Source organism: Patagioenas fasciata, chromosome 11 (genome assembly GCF_037038585.1).
Source record: "Patagioenas fasciata isolate bPatFas1 chromosome 11, bPatFas1.hap1, whole genome shotgun sequence".
NCBI lineage: Eukaryota > Metazoa > Chordata > Aves > Columbiformes > Columbidae > Patagioenas > Patagioenas fasciata.
The window spans coordinates 12506204-12528997 of NC_092530.1; the positions used below are offsets into that span (position 1 = coordinate 12506204).

At 41.0% G+C, this 22794-nt stretch overlaps 1 protein-coding gene across 2 annotated transcripts in view; it reads right to left on the bottom strand.

The window, feature by feature from the left end:
* COL4A6 (collagen type IV alpha 6 chain) overlaps window positions 1–22794 on the bottom strand; it is a 124082-nt gene that overhangs the window by 24798 nt on the left and 76490 nt on the right. For both annotated transcript variants that reach the window (XM_065846805.2, XM_065846804.2), the window contains exons 4-19: window positions 20892–21026; window positions 19790–19834; window positions 14004–14120; window positions 12539–12607; window positions 11478–11513; window positions 11006–11068; window positions 10333–10368; window positions 10170–10211; window positions 9233–9325; window positions 7750–7803; window positions 6488–6547; window positions 5500–5544; window positions 4318–4371; window positions 3075–3144; window positions 2254–2364; window positions 1280–1429 (exon numbers count right to left, since the gene is read on the bottom strand). In XM_065846805.2, coding sequence (XP_065702877.1) covers window positions 1280–1429; window positions 2254–2364; window positions 3075–3144; window positions 4318–4371; window positions 5500–5544; window positions 6488–6547; window positions 7750–7803; window positions 9233–9325; window positions 10170–10211; window positions 10333–10368; window positions 11006–11068; window positions 11478–11513; window positions 12539–12607; window positions 14004–14120; window positions 19790–19834; window positions 20892–21026 — 1180 coding nt within the window. The remainder of the gene's footprint in view (window positions 1–1279; window positions 1430–2253; window positions 2365–3074; window positions 3145–4317; window positions 4372–5499; window positions 5545–6487; window positions 6548–7749; window positions 7804–9232; window positions 9326–10169; window positions 10212–10332; window positions 10369–11005; window positions 11069–11477; window positions 11514–12538; window positions 12608–14003; window positions 14121–19789; window positions 19835–20891; window positions 21027–22794) is intronic.

The window sequence follows — 22794 nt, forward strand, 5'->3', positions numbered from 1 at the left end:
GGGCAAATGACTTAGTTCATGGCAGATGTCCTTTTACAGCTCTGGGAGAAGCAGAGTTTCATATGGATAGAAGCTGAAGGGACAAATCAATGCATTGGTGATGGTGATGATGGGCTATTTCCCTTTCTGCTGGTACAGAAGCTGTCACGTAAGAGCAGTGTTACAACTGCTGCTGGCACGGTAGAGTCATTCCCCAGGGCCACCTGCCTTCTGCAGAGCTCCTCAACTTCTCATTAAGTTGCTGCAGCTCAAAAAAAGAGACCAAACGGCAAAAAGGTTAAGTGGACTTTCCCTGTCCCTTGCTTTATGACTGCAGGATTATTTTCTACATCTCTTTATATGCTGAATAGAATGAAACATGAGCTGACAGTAACAGCAGTGGAAAGTGATCTACCATAAACTACTGTGTCTAAAAACCCTTCCCGTCAGTGACAGCAGTAAGATGGAGTGCTGACCAGCACCCACTGGTGTTCCATGCAAACAAACTGCAACCCTCAGCTAAAAACAGCTACAGGAGCTTTACAGACTCTGCAGAAAAATGAGCTGGATTTGACTAGCAAACAGTTATTGACAACAGAACACTGATTTCTTCTCCACAGAAAATCATTTCATCAGACCATGCTCATTGGCTCCATCACCGGAGTGTGCCCTGTTTCGAAACGTTGGCTCTCAAAAATAAAACAGGCTGTTTGAACTCAGTTTATGGCAGAATGGTAAAACACGAGGTTTGTGTAAAATCAACCCTTTTCCTGTAACACTTGATCTCTGAGGAAAACAGAACAATGCATGATTAATTCATTCAGGGTATCCACACAAACAACCATGTACAAATAAAATCAGATTTCCTTAGGTCTGAAAATTATCTCTTCAGGCATCCTATCTGACACCTGGTACCCAAAATATGTACTCACAAGACCAGATGTTTAGCCCAGGTGTTCACAAGGTCATGGGCTGTTCTTTATCTAAGCCAGTAGAAGATGAGCCTAGAACTTCAAAGTCCTCTGTATCATAAATTGTGTCTACATAACCTTGTGCTTCAGTCTCTCAGGCTACCACTCTAACAATTACTAGCTGTATTCTCTTACTTCAGAGGGGTGGCTGCTTATCTATATACTTAAGGTTGTGAGTTACAATCACAGTGAGGTGTCAACTGAACTTCTAAGATTTACAGACAGATAATCCTCACTTGCAAATAAATAAATAAATATATATATAAATCGTTATTTGTCTTGTTTCACTCTGAATCCAATACAAAAATAGATGTTAAAAATATACATACGTGGTGAACCAGGCAATCCTGGTGCTCCTGGCAGACCCGGTAAACCACCCCTGCCGGGACTGCCTGGTAATCCAATCGTTGCTCTTCCTGGTTCTCCCACTTCGCCCTTCACACCAGGAACACCTGGAGACCCACCAGGGCCCATTCCATCTAGACAACAATGACACAGTGAGCAGCTCTCCAGCAGCAAACACACTCTAGTATTTTTAATGTTATGTAAACTACTGTTGTGCTCTGAACCACATCCATGTCAGCACAGAACAATTTATAATTGCACACAAAGGAAAACTTACTAATTTGAGGTATCAACTGGCTTCCATTTACACACTCCTTTAGTCACTCAAAAAATGCCACAGGGCTGCATTCAAGTCCCACTGATCGGTTAGACAATTAACTACATAAGACTGTGGTTTATTTATTTTCTGATTTCCTCGGAGTGAGATAATTTCTTGAGCAGCTCCTAGTTTTTGGATCATTGCAGGCCAGGACTTCACAGATGACATTCAAGTGAAACAGAAACTTTCAAGTGAGATCTTTGGTGGGACAAGTGGGTTCTACCTACAGTGGGTTTCTCTATTTCAAATATGAATAGTCATAAAAAATTATTTCTCAAAAACATTTGCTATTATTTAAAGTGTAGGAAATGTTCTGCCAATCAACTCACTCAAACTAGAAATCAAACAAACAACCTCCTGTGTACACTGCTGCACTGAATATTCACTCCCGAAGACTTACCCAGGCTGTAATTATTGTGCGACTAATTCTGCTCCCATCCAAGTCAACATACATGTTTTCCCTGTGTGCCAACCCTGCCTCCTATGTCTCACACAGTATTCTGCAAACCAGTCAGCCGAAGGAGCAGGGAGAGGCTTTGCTCCTGTACCTTGACTATCTCCAGGCCACTACCCACAGAGCCTTCTCAGCACCAAACATAGAACACAGCCTGCGAAGGGCACCGTTAGCAGCTGCTTTACCTCTCTCCAGTCCTGGAAACCCTGGGGCTCCTGGAAGGCCTGGTAAACCACTGATCCCTTCTTCTCCTGGAGGACCAGGTATTCCTGGATTTCCAGGGTCACCTGGGCCACCTAATTAGACAGATATGGAAAAAGAAGGAGGAGAATCTCATGAGAGTGTCTGCTGAATGACTCTGTTCAATCAACTATCCCAGTGGTCACTGATCTCCTTGACAGCAAAGGATGCAAAGTCATTAGCAGTAACCTGTTAGTCAAAGTTAACAATAACGGGAAAAATTCCTCCTGACCTGTTAGAGGTTGTTTCAAACTTGACTGCATGCGAAGAAGGAAGAATAGGAGAAACCATGTAATTTGCCCTCTCACCTTTATAGCTTCAGAAACTGTTCCCATCCAGGTCTCCTTCAGCTGTGGTGTTAATTAAGCTCATTTTCTCAATGCTTTTCTTAACACATTGAATGACAAATAACAGCAGAATAACATTCAGAGTACCCATTTTTCCTTGATACACCGAAGACAGACACAGAGGTGGACACACAGCACTCCGCTGTGCTCACACACAGCTGCCCAGGCACTGCATTTCACCCTGCCTTGAAAGGTATCGCTCTGCAATGTGGAGGTGAAAGGTTTGTTGTGAACTCTGAAGTGATAAACATGGGGCCAAATGTATCCGTATGCCAACAATACAGATATTAAACAAAAAATAACAAGGGATGGGTCAGAATCAATACACAATGTTGAAAAGTAGTAAAATATAGTAAGAAGGAAAGTTGGACCAGAAGAATTGCTTTAGACGAGTTCCAAAAAAAAATGCAAACATGTACCTGAAATGACTACACCTTCCCTGTCAATAACAATAGGAGGGCCTGGGGGACCGATGTCACCTAATTCACCCTGCAGAAGAAAACAGATACACACCACATTCAGATGGGTGACAGAGGGGAAAACTGCTTGTCAGGAAACAGACTGCCTAGTGGTAGCAATGCCTGCGGTTGTTCACTGACTGACCATCACTCTTTGTCTTGGTAAAAATTCACTTTTTTCTTCTGCTATTCAAAGTCATCTGCTGTCCTGACTTACCTCCCTCCTGTCTTATGAAGCTGATGGATGCTTCAGGTAAAGTGTTTGCTACTATCCACCTATCCTCTGAAGGCATCCCGTTACCTCAATAGGAAGCACAGACATGCATGTACCATGTGTACTGGAGACCAGTTATCGTATCAGCATATTGACCAATAACAGGCAGATGACATTTGTTCACCTTGTGGTAAAAGCAAGAAAGCTGCTATGAACAAATCAATTTTTAAAAGTGGTGATCACTGCAGCTACCTTCCATATCCAAGGCAACACCTTGGAATCCTGAATGTCAATAATAGGAGTTTCCAGGTAAATGGATTTCTCTATAAAATCGTCCAGGTAGAACAAGCAACTTGTGACAAACCGTGGTATCAACCTGCACTACTACTTCTTCCACGTGCTCTCCACAAAAAAGTCCATCAGTGCTTGCATTTCACATGTCTGCCAACCATATACCAATCTTGGTGGCAGATAAAGAGTTTTTCACAGCAAACTACTATCCAACCATTTTCCACTCCGTTTCCAGATGTCTGCCTGAATTGTGAGATACCCAGACAATGTCTGCTATACATTGCCTATCTCCAGTATAAGGAATTGAACATATTTTTTTCAGGCTTGTCAATACTTGTACATCTGTGATCTAAGACTTCAGATAACCTTGACAACTATCTTAACATCCAACAGCCTCAATTATCCAGTAAATCTGGCATTGCTGTAAGGATAAAGGAGACCAGAGAGACTACATCTACAATTCTAAGTCATGAAGTTACATGAATGAACATTGAAAAGGTATTAAAATATCCCAGTGTCCATAGTTCAGCAACCATTCATTTTTATCCCTAACTATAAAGTAAATGAGGAACTGACACATTCTGAAAATTACAGCAATACACAGATAAAGAAGATATTTGATTGGAGCAACGATACTTATTCATTCATGCAAATATCTTTAAAAAAGCAATGCCGTAATATTTTAATACGAGAAGTTACCTTCATGCCTTCGACTCCATCCAGTCCTGGATAGCCTGGAATACCTGGATGACCCTGCAGAGTCACACACGGGAACATTGTTACACAGTGAGACAATAAGGCAGTGGCATTATTTGTTAGCTGAGACATCTGCAGCGCCTGGACACGAATCACAAACCAAATTCATGGTCCTACCGAACATTTGCAGAAAAAATAAAGAGAAAGCTGATAGCATCAATTCCTCAGCACTCACAAAATACCAGAGCTCCTTTAGGCCTTCTTGTGCTGTAGCGAACATGAGAACTTGCGAGCAGGCCAGAGTGTGTCCAAATCAGGACACCTTGGAGTTCTCAGAGAACTGTAGAAATTATTGTACAGTGAGGAGTCCAGAACATTATTCTCTTTGTCCCCTACACTTTCCCCATTCACACCGTTCCTCCTCCAACAAATTATCGACACCAAAACCTTTGAAGTGACACTGGGAAATCCAGCTCTCCAGTTATCCATTTCCTGGTAACATTCTCAGGGACACCAAAATTCCCCTTCTGGGTGTGTGTCTGGCAATCTACACAGCAGTGACTACTGTTCTTTCCTGGGTCACATATTCAACCTGGCCCAGCATGGACTGCAAATCCCACTGCCACTGCAGACAAAAGGGGACACAGTAGTGTTGAGAAACTTATCAAAAAGGACTTGCTTTTAATCATATTTTTTAACACACAGATATAAATTAGATTACATTGTAGATACCATCATCTTTGGTATATCTGGAAAAGGACATGCATAAAACAAAATATGCAAGAAAGTGACAGAATTCCAGGCTGCAAAAGGAAAATCGTATTTCTGAAAGTTGCTTTCTTGAACAATTTCCACTGCTGCATCTGGAAGTGCTCTCGACCACTTGATCACCCAGCCATTTCCACTCCCCAAAGGGGAAAAGTGGAAGAGTGGATTGTTCCAGGAGGGAATGTACAATTTCCAATCTGTGGAGGTGGTCTTCTGAATATGTAGTGATAACTAGAGAGACAGTTAAAGGGATCTAGAGTTCTACATGGACTTTCTAGTTAGCTCTCACTAGTTTAATAAAGGCAGGTGCATTCATCCATCAGAGAACTTGGAGCCACTAAATAAGGAAGTCAGTGGATCTGTAGCAAACGATTTCTGTAATTGTAAGCACAGTAAAAAAAAAAAAAGAAACTTCACCTTTCTTCCTGGAATCCCATCAGATCCATCCAGTCCCAAAAGACCCTAAAATAGGAAAAAACATTACATTTCAGAGGCTCCATCTCAGCCTGGGTTTATTATATCAGGCTCCAAATATCTCGGCACCAAAGAATGAAAAGTTATAACTTTCAAAAGGAGATGCTACCACTGATTTTCCATATCTCCCAAACACTAACGATCATAATTGAAAGAATTCAGCAGAATAACTAGATAAAAGAAGGCTTAACTTCTTTAGCCATTGTCTTTCTAATCAGTAGTTCAAGTCAAATAAGTCACAGTGTCTCAGCTTACTAGGAAGTTAGGCAGATAGTCTGTAGTTATAAAGCCATGAAAATCAACGCAATCAAAACTTTCTACCTTGACAATTTATTCTGCACATGCAGAACAGAATGCCTGTTGTGTACAAGCACATCTCTGCAGGGTCATGGTGGTTTGAAGAAGCTATGGCTGGCACGCGATGGAGCACGCTATTAGCTCCCACATTCATTGACTAGTTAGACCAATACTGACGGCCAGCTTTCCCATTTCTTCCCCAAATCCATCCATCCACCCATCCATCCCTGTTCTCTCATGGCTGGTTCTGGCACTGGTTAAGAGCTCCTTAAAGCTCCTGCAAGGTCTCTTTATTATCTTCATTTGGACCTCCTGCAAGCTTCCTTTTCTGTGAAGCTTTCAAAAAAAACTGGAAAAACACAGGCCCTGAAGTATCAAGACATCCAGTAAATACTTCTGTATGATTTTCTTGGACTGCTTTGTCTGTGTGCAGATTTCATCTCACCTTTAATCTGAGGCTTCACTGAGATAAGAACTATCTATTGGTTCTGTTATTGTATGGCGCTGGCTCCTGTGGCACCTAGTCCTATGTCTGCTACATGTCTCCTACGTGCTTTGAGAATGCTGCAGTTGATGGAAGGCCCACTTCATGTGCTCAAAACCAGGTATTTAAGGACTTTGTAAAATTACCTACCCTGCCACCCGGTAAGCCAGGCACACCTTTTTCTCCTTTCTCTCCAACACCTCCAAAGCCCTGAAGAAAAACATTAACGTTAAATCTGTGGTCTGTTTGGAACTGAATATTTCAGCCCTAAAACACAACGAGCACAAATCCATCTGTTAATAGGATAGGGTGCTGCTGTCTACTGTATTTTACATTTTGAAATTATCTCAAATCTCATTTCTTAACAGCAGCTCAAGGGAGTGCTCAGAACACGCTTTTTCATTTCTAAAGCCTAAGAATGACACAAAACAAGCATTTTCACGCTCAACATTTGGAAATGTTTGGTGCTTTTCCCAGTCAGCACGAAGACTCAATCCAGAGATAGAACACCAGGATTTAATTTCAGCGAGCGTTACAGTAGTTAAGCAATTTTCAGGCTTCAATCTTGAAATATCTTATGGTTGTGGTTAAGTTCACACATATGTTCAACCCTGCCAGCCTCAATGGGCCTCTTGTGATGCATAAAGCTAAACATGCACATAATGGAACATGTCCAGAAAGGCTAATAACAAACTGTGCTTCGTGTACAGGTTTTTCTTGCACGTCTTTCTACTAAGAACATCTGTATGTTGAAGAAACTGGGAAACAATTTATCTTATTAGTCAGAACTTGCACAAAATATTTATTCTCTAAACTTATCAAAATAACCTGTGTTTACAAAAGGTTATAAGCTGGGAAATAGTTCTCTGGAATCCAGGGATAAATCGTTGCTCTTGATTCATACAGAGAAGATGCTACACATTCCCAAGCTTATGAGCACTAATGTTAAACAGTCCATTTTAAAACTGGATATATATAGACAAGCAGAAAGATCTGCATGTGCTTTACCACTTTAAAGTAAAAGAATAAGAAATATGTTTAGACCTCATTGAAGGAAAGAAATACTATGTACAAAAAAATACATGTGAGACATCAAGAAACACTGCCATCAAGTGGCCACGGAAAGGGAATGTCTACTTGCAGGTCTCTGCAGATGACATGTACTGAAATGACAGCTGCTTTATAATGTCTATAGTAGGACAGTATTATCCTTCTTTGTATCTCCAGGACTAAAAAATTATCAGATTACAGTTACACTTTTCAAAACGTCTTGTGGACATGTTAATCAGATTTTCAAAGTACTCTGCTGCCTAGAGACTCCTGTAGAGACCTTGTGAGCTATTCAGAGGATGTTGAACCATCTAATCAACACCAGGCATATATTAATATTAACAGCTCTTCTCTGTCCTTACCGGCAGGCCAGGCAATCCTTTTTCTCCAGGGAATCCTTGAGGACCTGGCTCACCCTGACAAGGGGAAGAAGTAAACACAATAAATCACTCTGTCTGTGAAAGCACGACCTTCCCCATCCACTCATCATGTTCCTGACTCCTAAAGTAAGGCCTTGAAATTTGTCAGCAAGAATACTTGATCTGCCTCATCATGTGCCAGATATGCAGGGTGTTTCAAAAAGGTGGACTCGATTTCCAAGCAGTATATTTCACGATGGCAACATGTTACAGTTACACAAAGATGTACATATGGTTTAATGTGCCATCAAGTTTTAGTAACATTTTAATGCTTTTTATACCATTTAAATGCTCTGCGTCCCCTCCGTCTGCTGTACAGACAACACTGAGACAACAGCTGAATTTGTTCCAAATGCCTCTCAAAGTTTCTTCTTCCGCCGAGGTCACCAGTGCTGTGACTCTGGTTCTGAGGTGAAAAACTCTATGCCCCCCACTTCAAATGGTAAGAGTTTCATTCATGGGCAGTTTGTGGTTGCAGAGATACAGTGATTTCAAATTGGGTCCATCTTTTTGAACCACCCTGTAGTGTAGTGTCAGCACAAGGCATGCAACAGATTGTCTGTCACCACTTCCTATGGCTTCAGCAGCCACTACTCAGGAACTATTGTTCTGCTGTCCTCCACTAATTGCTGATTTTGGGTATCAAATCCAGAACCATTTCCTTTTGTCATCTAGGGGACCGGAACATGCACATCAAAAGCAGTGAAATAATATATGATGAGATAGTATAATACCTTCACAATCCTGCTTACAAATTCAAGAGCGAGCAAAAAGGAATGGTGTTTGAATTCCACCTCACACTAAGATAACTCCACCAAATAAGACAATCTCCCCCATGACTTATGCAGGGGCTTAGGCAAGCTCAAACTGGGCTCCCAAACCAGTCTGTATAGGTCCTAAGTTAATTCAGTATGCCTAAATTTCATGCATATAGAGAATCTTTAACTCAAGATCCATACAGCTTTTATAAAAAAATTGATGAGCTAAATATGTATCTCAGTAAATGCCAGGATAACAAAGGAAAGGAGAGAAATCTGATTATTTCAGAGTAGTGTGCATCATGGCCAAAGCAAAAGTGATGGAGCTTTTGTTTATTTTTCTAAACGGATTTGGGCTTTTTTTGCTTCACTTTACAGAATTTCACAGGTCCAACAGAAACAAACTACAGTTCATTTATTTTTAGGATTAATGATGAAAATCTTTAAATAGCTTTCAGATTTCTCCTTCTGAGAGGTATGCATTCTCCAGTGGTCCACAATGCTCTCAGCTAAGAATATATTTATTCAATAGCCGTCTGGCAGATTAAACTAGTACAGAAAAAGATTTTGATTTGGAAATATAAGAGCCCTCACTGTCCAGTAATTTCATTCAGCCTTGAATGAAGAAGCATTGGAAGGGGGAGGGTTTGTAAAGTGAATTTACAGACCTTTTCTCCTTGCTTGCCTTTTGGAAATCCCATGAATTCCAGTATTCCAGTGGATGGTGGGGGACCTGGAGGGCCAGGCAGCCCTACATCACCCTGTTGGCAAAAGAGAAAGCTACTAACATAGGCAGAACATGTTTGAATTCACATGAATGTGGCTTGTGGATCAGAAAAAAGTCTCTCTAATTATATCCCACGTACATAATATCAGTGTGCCTGAATGCTGGCACAGGAGTTTGGTCATGGAACTCCACAGAACAGACCGAAAAGTAATACGAACAAAATGCATTAAATCTGTTTCAGAAGAGTTGTGGCTATAAAACATGGCAAGGAAAAAAAAGGTTCAGCTTTTGAATCAACATGAAAACATTCCAAAAAAACTTTGGGGTGATATACAAAAGCAGACAAGAAACAATTAGAACTGTAGGATGATGAGAACCAATGTTAACAGCAGAGTCAAGTCCCAAATTGAGAACTTTGAGAAGGCCCATTATGCCAGTGTAAATTCTCACACATACTACAGGATACCCATTTAGGATAATGAGACTATAAATGACGCATCAGTTGACCCAAAGAATACTATGAAAGTCACAAAGAATAAAGTCAGTAGAACAATTCAATACGAGAGTCCAAAGAAACTGAGAAAGAGATTAAAAAGATGTCTAAGGAGCTCATTTCCCAATAACCATGAAAATATTGCACCAAACTGAGATTTTTCGCCTTCTCCCTCTTCATCCAGAAAAAGCTGCTATCCTTTTTTGTGTACCAACAGATAAAGAACCAGCAAGACTCTTTAGTATTTGGATCGCCAATCAGTCCAAGAGACTAAAAGGAAAGGAAGAAAACACCAGAATCTAGCCGCTTCTTAGAGTATTGAGATATGACGAAACACTAGAGTATTATTTCATGCTCTTTCCATAACAGAACAAGTTTCACCCACCTTTTCTCCTTTCTCTCCTTGAAAGCCTAATCCCATGTTACCCTAGTAGAGAAAAGAATGATGATGAATAATAAAACATTAGGACCACTATCATCTAGACCCACAGCACTGTTAAAAAAAGCCAAAAAACAGGTGTAGAAAGACAGTAAAGGCAGGTACTTACTTTTGGACCTGGTGGCCCAGGGGGACCCATTGGACCCTAAACGTGAACAAGATCAAGATTTTAATTCTTTTGACTACACTAGGATGCACACAATTGGAACAATGCTGGGATCTGCAGTGGAACCTGAACTTTCACCTCTTGCTCCCAAAGCAAAAGTAACTAATACACTTCACATCCATCACAGACAGCATGGCCCTTTGGTACTGTGGATAACTAACAGCAAACTTCAGCTTAAAAGCAACAAACACGGAGTTCATTTTTACCTCTGGCCAATGGAAACTCTCTGGTAACATCTTGAAAAAGGAACTCTTTGCATATTTCATGATGAGAAAGGCTCCCAACATGCAGAGGTCAGCATCATTCCCCTAGCCCCGATATGAGGAGATGCTCAGAACAGCATAACGCAGTGTTTGTATACAGCACCCCAGGGCTTTCCTGGAGCCCTTATTCACAATTGCTGCTCTGAACACCACTCCAGAAAGGAGCCTTCCCTCTCGCGAGGAGATCAAACTCTCTACGCTCAGGTACTCTGTGCTTGAAGTCAGCTGTGCTCAGTCCTTCTAGATGCACACACACTTTTGCTCGTTGTCATGAGGCAAACACAGACAAGCAGGGAAAACTACCAACATTTTGAACTGTTCTACCAACAAGTGCAACAGCTGAGGTCTCTTACCTGCAAACCTGGTAATCCTATAGGGCCTGCAGCACCTATGGGACCTGGGAAACCTTTTGGGCCCTATAAGAACAACATAGGACAAACAGATCATGTGTAGCACTTACCCCATCAAACCCTAATCAAAGGCAAAGTGAGTCTCAGGAAACATTAAGTAATATTCTCTCATTAACCATGCCAATTTAAATACTATAACAATCCCTTTAATATTATTAGAAGTGTTTTAAAATCAAAGTTACAGAGTTTAATGGCAGAAGAAAGTTTGATTTCAAAAAAGAAAAGCAGAACAGATAATAGCAAAAACTGAACTTCCTCTACCATAATGTGGATCCACTCAAACCATTACAAAGCTGGAATTGCTCATGCTACTGGTATCACGCAGGTAAATACATGGCCCACTAATTTGAAAAGTGTCTTTGAGAACCTACTTAATACTCTTTAAAATCATTATTCCCCAAATTAAATAACTTACAGAAATTCCATCCAACCCAGGAAGACCATTTTCTCCCTAAAAATTATAAATGCATGAGTAAAAATTACTATTGCAACAAGACATAAGGAACAATAAGTTTTATACAAATAGAAATATTTGCTGTTAATTAATATTAGATCAAGGGTCAATGGGAAACTATTTTGACATCTGTGCTTCCATATTTATGGAGAGATTCCAAAACTCCGGAGAAATAACAACCATTATAGAGAAACTAAAGTTGTATAAAAAAACCCCTGTATTAATTGTAAAACCACTGGAAAATACACTACAAAAACTCTCATTACAAAACTACTATAAAATATGTAAAAGCGTATCATTAGTATATATAATTATCTGTATTTCCCTTAAACACTGAAGTAAATAAAGATAGATCTATTTAACTTTTACCAACTTATCAGTGTATCTAATGTAGGTAGAATTTTAGAAAAGTTCTTAATTTGGACCAACAAAGTGTAAGGAGCCTTAAGTGACAGAATAATTTTCTTAATATTTTCAATATTTAATGAAGCACGAGGCTGCTAAACATTACTGAATTCAGTACCACAAGAGGTACTGAATCCTTCATAGATTTATTCCAAACCTTGTATTTCTGGAAAAAAAAAAATCAAACCCATGGCAAGCTGGTGAGTATTTGTTTCAAGGCAACAAAGAACCAAATCTCGTTTATGCTACCTCATATAAGTCAGGATAAGCTTACAAGAAATTCCTCACATCCACGGTTTGGCAGTGCAACCAAATGGTGGGAGCTCTCCAGAGACAGCCCCAGCACCTACACTGACCTGGAACAGGACGAGCAATGTCCCAGCATCCCAGCATGGGATGAGCAACATCTCTGCCAAGAGCGAGCAATCTCAAGTTCTGAGAGCATTCTGTGCTGTCAGTAATTAAGTTATTATGAGGCCTTTTTCACGGCTCTGCATTGGACATGCCCAGGATACCCACATCATGAGCAACCTAACACACAGCATAAGCCCTGCAAGCTGTAGGACATCGAAGTGTTTCTTGTGCTGTATATTCTCCTATGAGATGACAAGTCTTACCTTCATTCCTTTAAGACTGCCTTGTGCAAAAACAGGTTCTCCTTTAAGGCCTTTTTGGCCAGGACGACCCTGATTTAAAAAAACAAAACAAAACAAAAAAGTAAAAAATAAATTTCTGGAAAAGATACTGATTTTGTGTTGAAAGGATTTATATTCAGCATAATGAACAATGAAAACCCCCAGCCCCAGTCAACTGCAAAAGATAGGTTTACCCAATTTATTTTAACCTTGATCATCCCATCCAGTTTATTGGGAACGATTTCATTTAATTGCCAAATTCATTTGAGAGGGGTTGGTTGACCCAAGCAGCTTTTTTAGCCAAAAATGCAATCATGGAAACATTATAAAATAGAAATTTGAGCAATAGGTGTGAATAAATCGGTTACTTTAGAAAGCAGAATTTCAGTTTGATCTTATTGCTTCAGTATTTTTCAACATCATATGAATGTCAGTTCTGGGGAACACCTAAAAATGTCTTAGCAGAGTTTAGAAAAACGGAAACAAATGCCATTATTTACATCCCCTAGATGCATTTTCTTCCTTTCCTTCATGCATACGTGCAAAGCAATTCCACTACACAAATAGTCACTCACATGATCTGTGTTTGTAACATCAGACTTCAAATGTGAACAAATACTCAAATATTTGTCAAATATTTTAATATCAAGTCAAATTTTTTTTTGCTTACACTTCAAAAATAACAATGTAGTTTTATAAAGGACTATAGTTCCCAAAAGGATCTAAGAGTGGAGCTCTTATAACTAATCCTACCCACTTAAAACAGAGAGTAGAGCATGACCTAGCTACCTTCCCTTTCTCTACAGTCAATGCAGTTAAACGTGTATGTCCAAAGACAATTCATCCTGAAAGGCAGGGGGGAAGTGCTCTCTCAGGTACGCTCTCTGTGAAAGGGAAGTCCAGATGAACAGACTAGACATCTCACTTCAGGCGTCCACTGCAGACTAGATAAAACTCCAACCTGGTAGAAAAGTGTTTTCAAAAGTAAAACATACCCTGGAAAGTAAATCCTGTTGACACTCTGAGATTGAAGCTTTTGGCTATCTTAAGACATGAAGGAAGGCATCCAATATTTGATGCATAGACCTGAACACATGATAACATCCTTTCCTGAATTGGCATCCACTAACTTGAAACATGCCAGGTGGAAGATGTATGACACTTCATGGTTCTTAAACACTTTATCATAGTTTCTTCTGAGTTACCTTGAATACTGCCAGTGACAATGGTATAACTTGGTGTGGGAGCATAATGAATTCATGGGATCTTCATTTTATCACCAGAGTGTAATTTCAAGATGAAAATTGTACTGAGCACTAATAATGCTAATAAACTTCGGGTTATCAGGGTTCTTCCAAAGTACTTGGGAGTTACTTTTCCAACAATGGCATGAAAAGCAAATCCTGGCTTAGTAAGTACAGAAGACCATATTTGAGTTGGGACGTACAGGCAACCCAGGCAGGCCAGGAAACCCATCTGATCCAGAAACGCCAGGACTCCCAATGGTACCATTGCAGCCATCGAGGCCAGGCCGACCTCTAGGTCCAGATTGTCCAGGGTGACCCTGCGTAAAGGGGAAAAAGAGAGAATGGCTGACAGGATTAATTATTGTATTATTAGTACTGTCCCCAGAAAAGTGATATCTTCCAAATGGCAGCACAAAACAAAAGAAATACACAACTCCCACTCAAGTTCGGTGTATTACAGACTGTAACAGAACAAGCTTCTTTGGCCAGTGTTGCTTATTCTCCCCAAAGCTTAAACCCTAGAACATTGGCTGCGTTCATTTAATCATCTTTTTCTCTGAGGGATAATTTTCTGAAGGACATAACTTGTGCATGACTAGGTCCCAAAAAGGCAATAGTCATCCCACAGCAGCCTGAAATACACAGCATACCACACAGTGTAGAACAGCACTAAGGGTGCACCTGACACTGGGAATGGAAGTTATTCATGTAAAAACAAGGGCAGAGGCAGACTCAACAATACTGAGCATTTATGATTCCAATCTGCTTAAAGTTTCAGTGACTTCTCTTGCTCTCCATTGTGGGTTCTTCCCTTTCCTAGTTCAACAGATGTTACAGCTCCAGCATCAGGACACTCAAGCAAAACCGCTTTTCTTGTTATATTAAACATTAGGTAACGCAACTGGGAGAAAGACCTAATTAAACTAACAGCATTTAAAATAAAGTATTTGTAATGGTCAATTATTAATCAAGCAGAGTAGAATACAATTGTACCTAATGCTGATTTCACACCTCTTTTGTCCTGATATAGCTCTGTTAAATCGACTAGAATTTACTCAGCACGGTACTGGTATAAAGGAGATCAAAGTTTGAGACTTCAAGTTACTTTCTCTTCAGTGTCGTAAGGGTACAGGTAGGCAAAACGCAGAAAGGCAGAACTGTCAGTCACACTACCCAGGTATGAAGCAGCTCCTTCTTCTACCCTCCTTTTCACAGAGATCAGTTCTGTGGCTCTCAATACAGTGTTTTGTGGCAGGAAGAAAAATGAAACTTATGGAGACAGTAACTGACAGTTCTCTCTCTCCCCTCTGCACACCCTGACCTTGACTCATCCCAAAAGTACTTTTGTTTGATCCCAAAGATTCATCCTTAAGATATGGCATTAAACATGTTATGACTCACACTAGGAAAGTAAAAGTAAACAGGGATAAAATGGAGATAAAGCAGAACATTAATAATACTTCATGCCTGACACTTAAAACAAAACACACTTGTGTTGCTAAAGGCCTTCCCAGTCCAAGCCAACAACATATGCTCTGACCAAACCCAATGAGAACTTTGCAGTAATGTAAAGCCTTTTATCTATGGATCTTAAAATGCCTTGCAAAAATGCGGGAATGCTGTAATCTTCATTTTACGGATCACGAGCTGGGGGCACACAGTAGCAGAGTGACTTTCCCAAGGATGCAGAACAACAGGCTGTAATTACAGGAATGCTTGAGCTGATCACTGGGCTCAGCTGTTGTCGCGAGGGCCATCACACACTCATGCTTACTCACACCTACCTCTTCCCTCTGTAGGCATAAGCTCAGACAGAATAAGCGAGTTGGAGCAGGAAACCAACACAGCAGAGAAATAACTGTTCTGTTTCTTAATGGGGCTAATTTCCAAACAGATGAGTTCCTTGGTCCAGCTCATTTGGCATTTTGCTCTTTGTGCCAACAAAATGGAGAGGAGTGGAGAGAGCCAAGATCTGCTCTCTGTCAGCCAATAAGGGGCAAACTAAATGAACCTCAAGTGTGTCTCCACTATAGGATCAAGGCAGCTCACCCAGACAAGTAAAAATTTGAGATTAAACAAGGCCTCAGGACATGGAATGAAGTCATCCCAAAGCATCAGCATCAGGCACCACTGTGCACTGTGTACCAGTTGCCCTGATGACTAAAGTCTGTTTGTGAAAACACCCACATGTGGTGTGCAAGCAGGGACTTGCCATGCGACAGGAGAAGGCTGAAGCACCAATTTATTGCCACTGGTGCTTGTCTCTTAGAAATTATTTCATTTCATTCCCAAAGCTAGACCAAACCAGTGACAACCCACCTTCCTCCATCCATGTGCGATGTCACAGCCAAGAGCAGCGAGTCTCTGAGGGGACAGGCTGTGACTGCAGGGGGATGCCAGAGTGGGCAACATCTATCAGGTCTTTCACTTTATTTACAGCATCAACAAAACCAGAAGCTGTGCGGGACAAGTGAACATGTATCTGGCCACAGCATTAAGGTGACCAGCTGCAGGTCTTAGTGAATCTGAACAGCCAAAATCTGCCCCTCAGAGCCAGACAACGGGAGCCAAGCTGCCAAGCCCTCAGTGCCAGCCAAAAGCCAGCCCAGGGCAGGGAGCTCACCAGTGGCCTCATGTCTTGGGAAACGCTTTGGGTGAGACCTCCTAACTCTTGGCCCAACACAGTCTGTAAGCGGCCCAAAGCGATTTTGGTATCCTCTCAATATGTGAGGAGGGCTCACAAAGGGAGGATATAAAGTGTGCTGTCCACAGCGATTGCTTATGTGTACTCAATAAATCTGTGGCCCTGTTACTTAATCCCATGGCATCCATGCCTGTGGTTCTGAGCCAAAGCGTGACACTGACTGACACACGTGCACATGCCATCTCTTCTGCTTCAGGAAAAAAATCCACAGCATTTCCTACTTTCGAGCTAATCTGCTATCAGTTCACAATGTTTTGTTTTAAGAACCTTACATGAGGAGATACTGAGCACCCACACTGATTTCCTTGAGAGCTGTAAAGTTCTGGCTTAAATGAGCCATTTCTTTAAAATATTGATTTAAGACCCGATCTGACCTGAAAAACGACGATTAATAGTTTCACCGCTCTCACCTCCTCTAATTCTTGTTTTTGGTAGATGTGCCAATTCACCACAGGCGCCTCAATTGACTAAGGTGGAAAACTTTTACAGGCTTTACTTATACGTGGCAGGGTGACTAGTTCACAGACCTGAGCTAAAACACAGGCTGGAGAGATCACTTGTGCTCTCTGTTCTCACAAAAGGAGACATTCTCCGTGAGACAGATAAGGAAATTTGAACTGTTCATCTAGCCCCTTGCTTCACCTGACTCTCGCTCATACACTAACACCATGATCCCACGGGGCCTCCTTTCTAAATCCAGCCGCACAAAGGCAATCCCAACAGGAGAGCTCCACAAATATTTAAAAACAAGGAAACAAATGCAATTAAGGCTGAACACAAAACTAATTGAACAAGCACTTTCACAAATTGCTACGGCAAAGTGGCCTTCTTACAGCTGTCACCAAGTGCTTGTATTTCCTCTAGGAGGGTCACAGAACAGAGAACTTTGCATCTCCATGTAGCTATCATGGTACTTCTCAAAGCAATATTTCCTTCTAAAACGCCTTGGACAGTTAATGAAAAGCCATATACAGCTCCTGGCTCCAGTTGCAGCCTTTGCCAGAGGTGTCCTTGAATCTGGCCCCATGGGAAAAAATAAACTTCTTGAGTAGGGCTAAGGAGTTGAGGGTTTCTTCTGCAGCGTGACACAGAAAGACAAGTAATAAACACACGTAGCCGCTGTATTTACTAAGTTAAAGGGATTAGTCAGGCCAGCTGCAACAACATGATCTACTTGCCACCAGCATTCCCCAAGGGAACTCTGTGGTACACCATTGCCCTTAAGGTCAATAGTGGGATTCCCCTCTGAACCACAGCCTTGCAAGTCTTTTGGCCATAACTAAAATATACCTGCCCTCGCTAACATAACTGCATACTATGAAGAATCTCTCTTCATATTTCGATGTTAACTCTTGTGCAGAGATAGCAATATATTTTTAATTCTCTCTTACATATATCAGCACACACATGCTCTCTCTCCTTTGCTCTGCATTTCACACACCCATACAATGCACAGATGTTCATACACATTTCACAACTAACCTAAGCTACTCCCTACCCTGAAATGCAACTGGCAAAGGCATAAATATTTTTGGAAGTATTTATCTCAATGTAAACAATATGAATTAGTTTCCCATTTTTCTGTCCTGCAGTTGAGACACAGAAGAGCCACAGCGGTGAGCACTTTGCTGCTCACCAGCAGTAAAATCCTTTTCTTTCCCATTCGCCCACCTGCAGAATAGAGTAAAGCAGACAAAGTACATCTGCGAATGCTGGAGGCTTTGAATCCTCTCATCTGCCTCCCTTACTCTCTCCTTGGAATGCCTGTTGCTGCCAACTACCTGGCAATGGCTGCTGCTCTATCTCTGCTTTCACTCATTGTTGGGAATCCCCTTTCTCTAGAGCCTCATCTGAAAAAATACCCTGAGAACAGCACGTTCCCACAGTGCGTTCAATTAAATTAAGTATTATGGGAACAGCTTGTTCTCTTCAGAGCTAGAGATTTGGCTGGTGGGAAAAGAAAAAAATAGCAGCAAGGGAGTAGAGCAGGAGAGAAAACAGGCAAGGATGAGCGGAGGGGGAGAGAAGGACAAGGGCCAGGAAGGAACGGGAATCAAGGAAGCTCATTTACAGGGCCAACTGTGCATTTCCAGCCAATCTACCAAAACAATTCAGTTTTTGATAGGAAGTAAGAAAACAGAGCTCAACTGTTGGAGCTCTTGGTGAACTGAGGAAGTAGAGATGATGAGAAAGAGCATGAGTATAGTCTGAAGGCACAAGGATACAAAAGATGGAAAACAGCATCAAGACAAGAAAGAATTCTAATACCAGAAGGAAAAAGCAGAATGAGCTAAATAGAGAGAGAAAGGAAGTTTGGGGCAATTTCTAAAGCTGCTCCAGCTAAAACTCCCCTGAGGTGAAGTGTCTGTAAGACATCTTTGCAAAAAACACTGGGGAAAACCAAAGCAAAAGAAGTCCGGTCAAAATACTCTAGGCACATAACTTTTGTATGGTAAAGGAAATAACCAACACTAGAATGTTAAAGCTCTAAAGAATGAAGAAAAAAACAAAAAAATTCCTGATGGTTAGAGAAAGTGGTTACCATCCTCTGTCATCTGGAAAATGCAGCAGTTATCTCTTTCCTGTCTTAGGTTTCTGCAAGGCTCAGATCTAAACCAGAACTAGCATCCAGTGAAGAAGGAATGATTCTCTGGAGGGCCTCAGCTCTAATCACTGCTTTCACTCACATCATAGAAAAAGAAGACTGAGGGTGACCTGATACGTTATCATATACAAGGAGGTTAGTACAAAGTAAATGGGTACAATCTGCTCTCTGTGTCCATGATCAGTAAGATGAGAACTAAGAGGTTTAAACTGCAGAAAGAAAGACTGAAATTAGGCATTAGCAGAGAAGTTAAGAGGCCACATCATTATAAGGTTTTAAGAACTGGTTAGGAAAAACCTACTAAAAACAGCCTGACACATAGCTGATCATGCCTGTTGCGCTGAGGTTCCTTTCAATTCCATAAGTCTATGATTTCATGATACGGTATTTTCTAGACATGGTGCTGAAAGAAAAACTTATCAATGATGCAGTGTAGCCTCATGTTGCTCAGGCTCTCTTCCTGATACGTGTCAACTTCCTATCATCCCATAATAGGATCCAAACCTCTTACAAACCAGCATGGAACCGCCAGGTAGACTAGCAAACACTGCCATTTCCCTCCAGAGAGCAGTGAGCACTTGCAAGATACCCAATGCATGTGCTAGGACAATCTCATTGTGCTTATGTGCTTTTGGTTGTAACATTTTGGTGATTTATTTGTACAGATGCAAACTTACTGGGATCCCATTAATGCCTTGAAATCCTGGAACTCCCATTGGGCCCTGAAGAAAAAAAAAAGTAGATATTACATTTCACTTCATCAATCTGTATACTTCACTTACCTGTGAGATACTTTTCACTCCAACATTTTCGGTCTTGGACTTTAGCTTTCAAAGCCAAAAGGAGGAAACTATCTCATGCAGATTCTCTCTGACCGCAGGGTCAGTGAAGACAGGAACTGAGCATCTGAGCTTGACTGGGTGCCAAATGAGTGTTGCGGGAATGTTTTAATCAGGCAATTTAAAGTAAAAATATAATCTCCTACTGCACATCTGGGGAAAACAAGATGCCAGGAAAATAAACAATCCAGAATAAGCTTAATTCTCGGCGTTAAACTTGACCTTCCAAGAGTTTTAACAGAACTTATGGGGTTTTCTGTCTGTACTTGGATAGCACCACCCAGAGATATGCAGACCACTGAATTAACTTCAGCCTACTCCTGTCTGAGTTGCAAGTAATTACCAGTTCATTGGTTTTACTGCTCTGCTCTGGATAGTAGCAAAACAGATGGTGTAAGCTTAACCTAAACTGTTCTTGCTTTGGAGAAGTAAAGTATATTCCTTCTGCCTGCTCTTGCACACTGCATTCACTGATACCCACACTTTATGTGTTATTCCATTTTATATGACCTAGTTTACAATATTATTCCTGTTAAAAATAACTGCACCTGCAAAAATGAATTGCAGGTTTCATTTAGTACCCATTCTTTTTGCTTTTCTAGACACCAATTCAGGATCTTCTACACAGGAACCAGCTCCAGATCTCTCTGAACGCCCATTCTCCCTGGGCACGTGAAGTGAAAGACTGTTTGCAATGACCATACCCATTTGGTTATATGATCCATCTACCAGGATGGCTACAATGCTCAGCAACTTTAAGAACTGTGTTTCCTTTCCAAAATAAAAGAAGAGGATTCTCTGAAGACACTAATGAAATGCTGTTGTGTCCTTACCCCATAGCAGATAGACCAAGATTATCTTTATCCATTCAAAAATATATACAAGGCCATTGATCTATTGCAGCAGGGAAAAAAAGAAGAAAAGTCACTGTTGAGCCTACCTTGTCTCCTTTCTGTCCAGCTGGTCCAGGGGGGCCCACAGCTCCCTTCTCACCTTTTGCTCCTGGCAAACCTTCTGGGCCAGTAAGTCCAGGTGCACCTATTGGTCCCTGAAGCCCAATTGGTCCTGGGCGACCCTAAAATACAACAAAAAAATAAGTCAATGCACCACGTTCACAAACTTCTTTGCAATTATTCTATCCAACTCAATCTTTAATACAATTTGATACCTGTCAGGGTAGTCAGTACATCCTAAGGTTTTCTGTGTATATTCTCAGATAAACAGTGTTTAGAGGTTGTTTTGGATAAGTCATGAGTAATGGTAAGAAATCTCCCTTTTCCTGGAAGATTTATTACTACTACTATTACTACTACTATTGCTGTAGGAAGGAACAGGGGAAGACAACAGTGTTTCGAGATGAAACTGGCCACTTCTTCTTGAGTCTGCACCTCTATTTCCAAACTGCAAAGTACAAAAACATTTGGCTTATGCTTTAGATCAAGCACAACAAAAAGATAATACAAGATGCAAGAAGTCCATGGGTCACATGCAGTCGGAAAGCACAAGTTAGAGAATCTGAACTAGTACAACGGTCGGCTCAAAACTGGCACTGTGTTCTCCACATTTATTACCTTATAGTCAGGGTGTGGATTTTGACTTCTCAAGCACAAAAAGAAGGATGCGATGACTGAGCATTGCCCGAAGATGGCAGCCTTTTCTACAACTCATTGTTCTACCCGTTGCTGAAACAAGCCAATGTTTAAAAAATTTTGCTGTAGGTGCTCTGATTTCTGATAAGCATCAGAAGCTGCCTCTTGGCAGGTGAACCCTTAACGCAGAGTTTTGTGTTAATATTTTTGTACGTTTTATTTGGCTCATTTTGAGAGATCAAGAGAGTCTAAGGTCCCAAAGAATCGGCAGAAAATGGTAGTTTAGGGCTATGCTTTCTACTGGCAAGACAGTGGGTGGATTACATGAAGTTATCCATGCAAAGAATCAAGCCTTACGTTAAAAAATACAGATCAGAGGAAGAAGTTAACAAAACCCCCCCTTTCCTTTCAGTTCTCCTCTAGGCTCATGTAGTGTGTTTGCCTTCTATTTCCCTGACTCCTTAAAACAGCAGAAGGAATGCAGCTCCCTGCTGCAAGTGTTTTAGTCATCTCAGCTGGAGACACAAAGTCCTGACTCCATGCCTTGGCAGGTAAACGACTTTACAGTTAATTTAAAAATGCATTTTTACATGTTAATAATGAAGCAAAGTGAAACAAAAAGTAACTGATTTTAAAAATTCTTCTTCTGGGATCATTTTTAGTACCTGTTTAGGCTAAACCATTTCAGCCCATATTCCATGTTTCTTCACTCCTGGAGCAGTTTTTTTCAAAGTGCAGTGGTTCCCCTGTGTCACTTTTTCTGCTGTGCTTGTTTCATCCTGGCCTTTTAACTAAGGTCAAGTGCATGTTTTGTATTTCATACCTTTTCTGTCTAGACACTATCCATAGCGTGCACTTCCAGAGGCACATGCTCACATCTGAAAAGGCTTTTCTGTTGATTATTTTTAGCTTTCTTCACTCTGGGCTAATTATCAATGGAATCCTTTCTATTGGGAACCATATGATCATAACATTAATCCCCAAATCTTCAGTGGTCCTTGGCAACTGTACACAAGGAACATGTTACGGAAATCACATGCTTTGCTCTCACTTTCAGTCTCAGCTTTAAGTTTTTAATGTCCCGTGGTCACAAGCTGTTCAGAGCCGCTCAGACAACACCTGAGCAGCCACCCACCGTAACAACAGCGCCCAGGAGTCCACCATGGTTCTGGAGAAAACACACGGGGAATTCCTCACTTGTTTGAATTGCTAACACTTCTGTATGCAATTAGTTTGATCGCCTGGTTAATGACA